The following is a 9316-nucleotide window of genomic DNA, read 5'->3' as shown; positions in this document are numbered from 1 at the left end:
AGAGCAATATTCTTTATGAATAAAATTGTCCAGAGAAGCTGTGGCTGCCCCATCCCTGGAGGGGTTCAAGGCCAGGTTGGATGGGGCTTGGAGCCCCTGATCCAGTGGGAGGTGTCCCTGCCCATGGCAGGGGTGGCACTGGGTGGGCTTTGAGGTCCCTTCTGACCCAAACCATCCTAAGACCCACAGTTGCTGTAGTTATTCCAGGAGAAACGGTGTTTCTTGCTCAGAGAGCAGCCGAGGCTTTCGGGGCAGGTGTGGCAGAAGCCTTGAAATCTGACGTTGTGGATGTTTTGATGGATTGGTGGCTTCTGCCAGTGAAAGGGTCGTAACGGGACGGCTGGACCGGCCGCAGCGCTGGTGGCGGCTGCTCATCCGGACGGGACAGTCATTGTTCCTCCTTCTGGCCGTGTGGGAGAGAGAAGGACCATGACTGATGCAGTGGGTGGACTTCGGGGCGGAGGAGGAAGACACGGAGCACATGCTGGGACACCATAAATAGTCACCCCTGGGTGATGCCTCCAGAACAGGGCTCATCCGAGGGGTGCGCACGGCTGGCTCCACGTGGCAGCGCTCCAGGTAAGCCGGGCAGGTGGGAAGACAGGTTCCCTGGGCTTTGCTGGAAAACTCTTGCCTGGCAGGAGGAAAAACTCTTTCAAATGTCCAAGCGGACACTGGTTCAGCTGCGCTTTCGCTTCACCCCCGCTTACAGAGAGGTTTCTCTGTCTGCTTTGGCTGAGGGAGAAGAAAGCAGCTCGTACGCTTGCATCTCGCTCAAGGGGAGCATAGTGGGGCAGCAAAGCTTCCTGGGGAAAGGGGACCTCCTGCCTTCTCTGGATGGGAAAGGGAGGCCGCGGAGACATTAAGGAGAGACTTGCAGAAGACCATGAAAGCATCTGGCTGGTGCACGCAGCCCACACTGGGAGTCCAGAGGAGCAGGAGCTGTTCTGAAGGCTCCTCCAAAGTGGGGAGGTGGGGAAGAACCATGTGCAATCCCCAGACTGCAAGCGGGAGGCCCGACATTCCTTATAACCAAGGCAGGGAGGACGGAAAGCAGGAGGGAGATGAAGCTCCGGGACACGTGGAGCTGGTGGTCCACCTTGGGCTCCTTGGTGTGTGTCCTCTCCAGGCAGCCGGGTTTTGCAGCCCCCATCTCCGTGTTCAGCCCTTCCAGGCTGCCGGAAGGTCGCAGGGATGCGAAGCCGCGTTGGGTTGGTGCCCCCCGAGACGTTCAGGGGGCACCGAGGCCGCGCGCGGGGGCAGCTGAGGCAGCTCTTGCCACAGAAACGGCCACGAGGCACCCGCTTGCTTCTGCTTCTGCCTAAAGTGAATCAGCCAGAGCGAGCGGCAGCTCGAGTCAGTGCCAGATGGGTTGGAATTCACTGGGGTAAGGGGAAAGTGCATAAAAAAGCACCCCGGAGCGAAAATGGAGGCAGGGTAGAAGGAGCTTGAGAAGCTGGGACAACAGCAAACCCGGGACTCAGCACTGGTGAGGCTGCACCCTGAATCCTGGGTTCAGTTTTGGGGCCCTCACTGCAAAAAGGACATTCTGGGGCTGGAGAGACGGGAACGGAGCTGGGGAAGGGGCTGGAGAACAAGGGTTCGGAGAGGTGGCTGAGGGACCTGGGGCTGTTTAGCCTGGGGAAGAGGAGGCTGAGGGGAGACCTCATCACTCTCTGCAGCTCCTGGAAAGGAGGTTGTGGTGAGGTGGGTGCTGGGCTCTGCTCCCAAGTGACAGACGATAGGATGAGAGGGAATGGCCTCAAGTTGCACCAGAGCAGGTTTAGGTTGGATATTAGGAAAAATTTCTTTCCTGTCAGAGTGGTGAAGCCCTGTTAGAGGCTGCCCGGGGCAGGGGTGGCGTCTCCATCGCTGGAGGGGCTCAAAAAGCTGTCAAGGTGGCACTTTGGGCCATGGTTTAGCAGATATGGTGGGGTTGGGCTGATGGTTGGACTGGATGAGCCGAGAGGGCTTTTCCAACCTCAATGATTCTGTGATTCCATGACTCTAAAGGGGCTCGGGAGCCGAGGGGGCATCGTGGGGCTGAGGGCAGCCCCATCCTCTCCTCCTTTTCCTTCCCTTCCCCACCCAGGGTTGCCATGTGCGTCGGGAAGTGCAGCCGGATCGTGGGGCCCTGCCTGCTGGTGCTGGGCACGCTCTCCGTGGCCACCAACGTCCTCCTGCTCTTCCCCGGAGGGGAACCGAAGCACCTGCTGGAGGGGCACATCAGCAAGCACGCCAAGATCGTGCCTGGTGTCTGGGGAGGCGGCATCGTCGTGAGTACTTTGGTTCCCACCGTGTCCTCCCTCACCTGTTTGTGGAGCAGGGGCAACGAGGTGGAGCAGGTGGCTCCCCTGTGTCCCTCAGCCCCTTTTTTTCCTTCCTGCAGGTGCTGCTGGCAGCGACCCACGTCACGGCGGTGGGATGGCGATGCGCTGGCTGCTCCGACTGCGGCACCCGCCGCAACGTAAGGCAGCAGCGCCAAGCAGCGCGTGGAGGGTGGCCCCAGGGTGGGACGTGGCATGGATCCCCCTCTCCCATGGCTCTAGGGTGGGACGTGGCATGGATCCCCCTCTCCCGTGGCCCCAGGGTGGGATGTGGCATGGATCCCCCTGTCCCGTGGCTCCAGGGTGGGATGTGGCACGGATCCCCCTGTCCCGTGGCTCCAGGGTGGGATGCTGGATGGTGCCACCTCCCCGGAGGGCTGGGGTTCCCATGTTTGCTGGTCCCCCTGGCTCCACGTGGCTGCTCCCTGCTCACCCCCATCCCTTGCCCATCCCTGCTCCCTGCTGCCCATCTCAAATCAAGCCAGTGATGGCTCCATCCCCAGCCTTGGCTCCTTGGGGTGAAGAGGAGGGGAGTTTTGTCCCCTTAGCAAATTCCACTGACAACAGACATCCGTGTTTTGAAGCCCACCTGACTTTCCATCCCTCCACATCTTTCCTGGCTGCTGCCCACAGGCTTTCATCTCCGCCGTGCTCTCCAAGCTGGCGCTCCTGGGCGCCACTGCCTGCTTCGTTCTCTCCGGGGTGGGTTTGACCAACGGGCCCCTCTGCTTCTACAACGCCTCCCAGCACAGCAGCGACCTCGGCACGCTCTGGGGTTACCCATTCCTGGATTCCAGCAGCCAGAAGCCTGACAGGTGAAGCAGCGGGTTGAGTCACTGATTGGTGCCTCAGTTGGCGTATGGCTAATTAACTGGGTGTTATTTATCGTGGTAGGGGTTGGTGGGCTTGCTGGTGGTGGTGCATGACACTGGGAGCTCATGAAGTCCTCGCTTCCATGGTTTTCTACACGGTGCTTCCCGTCACCGTCACCTTGCTCATCTTTGGGATGAAGGACGGGGTGGCTGGAGCACAGGTCCGTGATGGAACGCAATGCGACTCCTGACCCATGCGTCTTGCATCTCCTCCTCTCCCCATCATGCAGGGCGGAGAACTATCTGTACAATCCTCACACCTGGAGCACCTGCCTGGAGCCAGCGGGCATCGTGGTCTGGAACGTTGTCCTATTCTCTCTCCTGCTGTTCATCAGTGCTGCCGAGATGGTGCTGGCCTCTCTCCAGATCCTCAACGGCTGCCTCGGGTTCCTCTGTGGCTTTTGTGAGGGGAAGTAGGGACCTGCTATGGAGCCAGGACGCTGGTGCTTGGAGGAGGTATCGCCCCTGGGTGTCTCACAGCCGGTCGTGGGGCTATGGCACAAGGTGGCTGCGATACCAGCCCGGTGCAAGACAACCAGACAGACTCCCCTGCAGGGAACAGACACCCCTGCTCACACGAGACGGCAAAGCAACATGCGTGGGGTCGGCATGCAAAGGGCTGACTCTGTGAAGAGCTTTGGTGACACCTCTTCCTCCACCCTGGAGCAGATGCCCTCGGGGCTGGCAGCCACTCGAGGTTGGAAACCAGCCCAGTGAATGATGCAGGTGGGGACCTGGCTCCTGGCACCCCAGACTGAGCCCAGCAGCTCCCTCGGCTGCTGCTTGCCAGCCTCCACCCACCTGAGCGCAAGGTGTGACATCCGTCATCATAGAATTGCTAGGTTAGAAAAGACCTTTGAGATCATCAAGTCAACTGCACCTGGCCAGTAGTAAATCATTTGTAGAGAGAAGAGCTGGAATCATAGAATCATGGAATGGTTTGGGTCAGAAGGGACCTCAAAGCCCGTCCCATTCCACCCCTGCCATGGGCAGGGACACCTCCCACTGGATCAGGGGCTCCAAGCCCCATCCAACCTGGCCTGGAACCCCTCCAGGGATGGGGCAGCCACCCCTGCTCTGGGCAACCTGGGCCAGGACCTCCCCACCCTCACAGCAAAACATTTCTCCCCAAGATCTCATCTCCATCTCCCCTCTTGCAGCTCAAAACTGTTTCCCCTGGTCCTATCCCTGCCCTCCCTGATCCAGAGCCCCTCCCCAGCTTTCCTGGACCCCCTTTCAGCATTGGAAGCTGCTCTTAAGTCTTCTCAGAGCCTTCTCTTCTCCAGACTGAACAACCCTGATGTTCTGTGTGGAACATCAACTTACTGTTGTTAATTAACCTGCGTTTAGGGCAGCTTGTGCAGGTGTTCATCTCCTGCGGGGGGCAGGAGGGATGCAGGAGCTGAGCCAGGAACTGGCTGGGGCTGGAGGACTTGGGTGGAGTTGTGGTGAAGGATGTAACACTGAAAATGAGGTGTGGCCCCCATAAAGTTCATCCGGATGCACGCAGTGAATGTTCGGAGCAGCCAGGAGCCTATTGCAGGGCATCAGCCCATCCCTCATCGCTGCATGGGGACACACGGACGGAGCACGGGGCTTGGAGGGCACCTACCCCACATCTGACAGGGGTCAGAGAGAGGTAGCGATGTCCACAGTAGCTTAAAAACCACCCCGGTGATCCCTCCGATTAACCAGTGACCAGGTGATTGTGAAAAGAAGGAGCCGCCTCGAGCACGACCGTTAAAAAGGAGCAATTAAAAAGGACCATTGGTATTTATGACCATGGGAGGAAACCCCTTGGAGCAGAGTGGTGGGACCAGACACGGCACGACCGGAGCATCCTGTCCCCCTGCCCTGGCACTTGCGGGTAACCCCGACTGCTGCTGGTGCCCCCAGGTCTGTTTGTGCTCCCAAAGGAGCCTGGGGCTGGGCTGGTGGCACAAACCTCCATGCCCAACCAACTCTATAATTAAAAACCAGCAATAAAAATGAGGTAAAAACCAGTTTGGAGGTGGTAGCGTCTTCCTGCTGTGTGATGTGCTGGCCGGTGGCAGGACCTTGGTCTGCGAGCATCCTCCGCACGTCGGGGTCCGACGTGGATGAGCCCATCTAGGGGGGCACTAGGAGACAAGGCAGCTCCTTCGCTGTTTCCAGGGGTGCCGAGGGCAGCCGTCCTTCCGCGGGGTAGAGGCTGTCAGCGGGATGTTCTGGAGCACGTCATGCAGCGTGAACATACTGAAAGAGATCTGCTCGTAGGGCGAGCGCGTCCCGTTCTCGTAGAGGCAGGCGAAGGCGATGGCCGTGCCGCCGGAGATGGAGGCCTCGCTGTAGGGCAGCTCCATGTAAGCCAGGTCCGAGTAAGCGCTTGGGCCCTCATAGATGACCCAGGGCTCGGTCCAGCTCTCCGCGTCCCTGGGGAAGGTGCTCAGGTGAACCCCCATGTTGACCCGCGACATGGAGCTGGTGGGGTGGGAGTAGAGGATCCACGTCGGGGCTTGGAAGAAGGGAGCAGGACCGGGAGTTGCCGTAGGGTCCCCTTGGACCGAGGTGTCACCACCCGCTTGGCTGAGGTGCCCTGGGGTTAGACAGCCCCTCTGGGGCTCCGCTGGCCTGTGGTGGCTGCCGGTGGCCATGGTGAGCAGCTCATCCCCCGTCGCCGGAGATGCTGGGAGCACCCCAGGGAGCGGGCGGCGAGCCGAGCCCCGGAGGAGCACCACAGGGTCCCGCGGGGTGGTGGGGACGTACACGAGAGGTGCAGGGAAGCCGATGACGCTGCCGTGACAACCGTGAGGAGGCTCGACCAGCCGCTGGACCAGCTGCCCCCCGTGAAAGACAGCCCCGTCGTCCGTGCTCAGCGCCTGGACCCTGAAGCCCAAGGGGCTGCGGGCGTTGCAGTAGAGGACGTTGGAGCCGTCCTCCTCATCCACCGAGACCAGCTGGCACTCACCCGTCTGCAGGTTGGGGATGAACTCGCCGAAGCGCCAGCCCCGGCCGTGGTCGTCGCTGTAGAAGGCGAAGGAGTGAGGGGTGGTCTTGCAGAGCTGCCCGAAGCACTCCTTGCAGTCGATGTGGTAGCTGTAGGCCGGCACCAGCAGGCGGCCGGAGCGCAGCTGGATCCCATGCCCGGGGCCCAGCGCGAACGTCGCCCAGTCTGGGGAGCGGAGATGGGGCCAGAGAAACACAGAATGTTCAGGTTGAGAGGCGCTTTTAAGCCCATCCATCCCCACCCCTGCCATGGCAGGGACACCTCCCTCTGGATCAGGAGCTCCGAGCCCCATCCAACCTGGCCTTGAACCCCTCCAGGGATGGGGCAGCCACCCCTGCTCTGGGCAGCCCGGGCCAGGGCCTCCCCACCCTCAAGGGAAAAATAATTGGATGGGGATGAAGAGTTGGCTTCCAAGGTGCCCCTTCCATGCCCAGAGGGGAAGGGTCTCCAGAGCATCCAACCCCCGCCTAGACAGGCAAGCGGTGGCAGGGCAGCAGAGCCCAGTTCTGTGAGGTTTTCCTCACATATGTTCCTACCCATAGAATCACAGAATCACCAGGTTGGAATAGACCCATCGGATCATCGAGTCCAACCATTCCCATCAATCACTAACCCATGTCCCTCAGCACCTCGTCCACCCATCCCTTAAACCCCTCCAGGGAAGGGGACTCAACCCCCTCCCTGGGCAGCCTCTGCCAGCGCCCAATGACCCTTTCTGTGAAAAATCTTTTCCTCATGTCCAGCCTGACCCTCCCCTGGTGGAGCTTGAGGCCATTCCCTCTCGCCCTGTCCCCTGTGACTTGGGAGAAGAGCCCAGCTCCCTCCTCTCCACAACCTCCTCTCAGGGAGTTGGAGAGAGCGATGAGGTCTCCCCTCAGCTGCAGGGCCTCCTCATCTCCTTTCCCTGCTCAAGTGATACAGATACTCTTCCCATCCCCTCTCTCTCGTCCCCCTGGGGTCTTTCCCTGCCTCTTCTCTTCGATGCTGGTGGGCTTCCCACACCAAAACCACTACCAGCTACCCCACGGGTGTCCCCAGGAGGCCAAACCCCTCCTCGTGGCCGCTGTCCCGTGTCCCTCCCCTGCCCGGTGAGCTACCTTTGATGGCCCCGCCGATGACCTGCTGGGTCATGTCCGTGGCCTTGCTCCAGCTCAGCCCTTGGTCGGTGCTGGTGACGCAGCAGAGGCGGGTGACGTTTTGGCCGGTGACGATCTGGTAGGCTTCGGGCGTCCTGCCCAGCACCGTGATGAAGAAGAGGAAGAGGGTGCCGGTGAACTCATCGTAGAGCGGACAGGGGTTCATGGAGCGGTGGTGCTGCAGCGTCGCCGTCTCCAGCACCCGCATGTCTTCCCACTGTCCACGGAGCAGGATGGAGAGGGGTGAGGACCACCCCGTTGCGTCCACCCCTCTCACCTCCCCATGCAGACGCCTCCAGGAGCTCTGCTGGGAGAAAGCAGTGGAAGAAAACCACCCCAGCCCCCGTCCCACCTCCACGTAGCTCCTGTAGACGGTGCCTCGGCGCAGCACCAGCAGGTTGGCGTGGGCATCGTCGGCGCTCAGCCGCTCCTCGGCGAAGGCCAGCAGCTTGGCCACGCACGGCAGGTAGATGAGGGCCGGCACGCGGTACGTGACGCCGTTGGACTCCTTCTCAAAGAGCACGGTGCGCGCGGGGAAGTGCCGGGAGCCCATGGCGTCTGTGGGAAGAAGACGCAGCCCCCGCTCGGATGGGTGGAGGGAGGGTGGGCTGCGAGCTGGGCTGCCCATGGAAGGGTTTGGGGTTGTCCATGGGGAGGGTTGGGGTTTCGCTTGGTGGGCTTGGGTTTGAGGAACCCCCTGGGAACACAGGATGAAGGGCTGGGGTTTTGCTTGGTGGGCTTGGGTGTGAGGAACCCCCTGGGAACACAGGATGAAGGGCAGATTGCTCCAGGCAGAACTGGGGCTGAGAGGGGCTGAAGAGGACAGGACTTTGAGGAAGAGTGAAGAGGATGACCTGGGCTACCTTGAGATTAAATTAATTTAAACTAAATGGATCAGCGAGATGCTCTTCAAAAAGGGTTTCTGGTAAACTGGGGCCAGCCAAGGGCGCGGCAAGACCAGTGGATCCTCACTCCCATCGCCAAGAGGGTGCTGGGGGGCAGAGCCCACCCCAAGACCCGGGGACCGACCCCGGCTCCTTGCAAGGGGATCAGGGAACATTTCATCCTGTGCTCCTGGTGCCTCCAGCGCAGCAGCCCCAGCCGGCTCGTCCTTTCCCCCTCGCTGCGGGGAGGTCCTGGGGTGCCCAACATGACCCGTGGGGTCCCCGGCAGGGCTGTCCCCAAGTGCCTTTCCTTTGGGGACAGCAGGATTGCTGCCAGGGTCAGCTGTCCCCAGGCTGCGTCCCCCTGTCCGTCACCACAGGAGGACACGGGCATCCCACCCGAGTGACCAAGGATGGCTTTGCTGATGGAAAACCCTGCGGAGCAAGCAAAGGCACTCACCGGGTCTTGTTCAGCTGGGATGTCCCTCTGGATGCTGGGATGTCCTGGGATGCTGGCTCCTGCAGCCACTGGCTTTCTGCAGAGCCTGTCGCCCCCGTGCTTGGCTGCCACCCTCCCCTGGCCCCGATGGGTCACGGGGCTCCCGCAGCGCTGAGACAAAGCCCTGAGTCAGCAGTGGCAGCGGGTAGCGCAGCGCTGGGGCGCACAAAGCCGCCTTTATCAGCCTGGGCAGAGCGGGGGGCCCCGCGGCCACCACCCCACCTTGCTCGGACCCCTCGGGGACGCAAAGGGAGCCGGGGTTAGCATCTCCTGCCTCAGTTTCCCTCCTCCCGCAGGCTGGGAGAGGCCAAGCCTCCCCGTCCGGGTGCTGCAAGCCATCTCCACCCCAGCTGTGAGCAACAAGTCTGGAGGGACCCAAGACCCCCACGTGCACGCAGGTCAGCTGGTAAGATATAATTTTAATGCTTACAATCCATCTTCAGTGTCAGCATAGCGAAAGGGGCTTGACAAAAGTCACAGGTCAGAAGCTCTAAGGGGAAAGCCCAGGCTTCAGCTGCAGAATTAACCAGGATAGGCCCCCCAGCATCATCCAGGCTGAACACACATGGCCACTGTCTCCTTCGCCCTGGCTCGCGCCCGATGCCTCCCAAA

At 61.0% G+C, this 9316-nt stretch overlaps 3 protein-coding genes across 5 annotated transcripts in view; 1 reads left to right on the top strand and 2 right to left on the bottom strand.

Moving 5' to 3' along the window:
- The window catches only part of SNED1 (sushi, nidogen and EGF like domains 1), a 120568-nt gene that overhangs the window by 50639 nt on the left and 60613 nt on the right, over positions 1 to 9316 (bottom strand). The gene's annotated exons all lie outside the window — the stretch shown is intronic.
- Positions 494 to 5202, top strand: TM4SF19 (transmembrane 4 L six family member 19). Its single transcript, XM_069864887.1, has 5 exons — positions 494 to 579; positions 2093 to 2276; positions 2390 to 2467; positions 2961 to 3142; positions 3430 to 5202. The coding sequence occupies exons 2-5, from the start codon at positions 2100 to 2102 to the stop codon at positions 3614 to 3616; spliced, it is 624 nt and encodes a 207-aa protein (XP_069720988.1). The 5' UTR covers positions 494 to 579; positions 2093 to 2099; the 3' UTR covers positions 3617 to 5202.
- On the bottom strand, positions 5233 to 7942 carry NEU4 (neuraminidase 4). 2 transcript variants are annotated; one of them, XM_069864884.1, is made up of 3 exons: positions 7674 to 7942; positions 7283 to 7538; positions 5233 to 6350 (listed from the first exon to the last, which is right to left on the bottom strand). In XM_069864884.1, exons 1-3 carry the CDS (start codon positions 7872 to 7874, stop codon positions 5320 to 5322), a joined length of 1488 nt encoding a protein of 495 aa, XP_069720985.1. In that variant the 5' UTR covers positions 7875 to 7942; the 3' UTR covers positions 5233 to 5319. The 2 variants fall into 2 exon arrangements, with proteins under 2 accessions (XP_069720985.1, XP_069720986.1); XM_069864885.1 differs by having other exon boundaries at positions 7283 to 7416; positions 7674 to 7874.

Source organism: Phaenicophaeus curvirostris, chromosome 10 (genome assembly GCF_032191515.1).
Source record: "Phaenicophaeus curvirostris isolate KB17595 chromosome 10, BPBGC_Pcur_1.0, whole genome shotgun sequence".
NCBI classification, from domain to species: domain Eukaryota; kingdom Metazoa; phylum Chordata; class Aves; order Cuculiformes; family Cuculidae; genus Phaenicophaeus; species Phaenicophaeus curvirostris.
The sequence above is the reverse complement of the archived record's forward strand: the minus strand, read 5'-3'. Positions and strand labels throughout refer to the sequence as shown.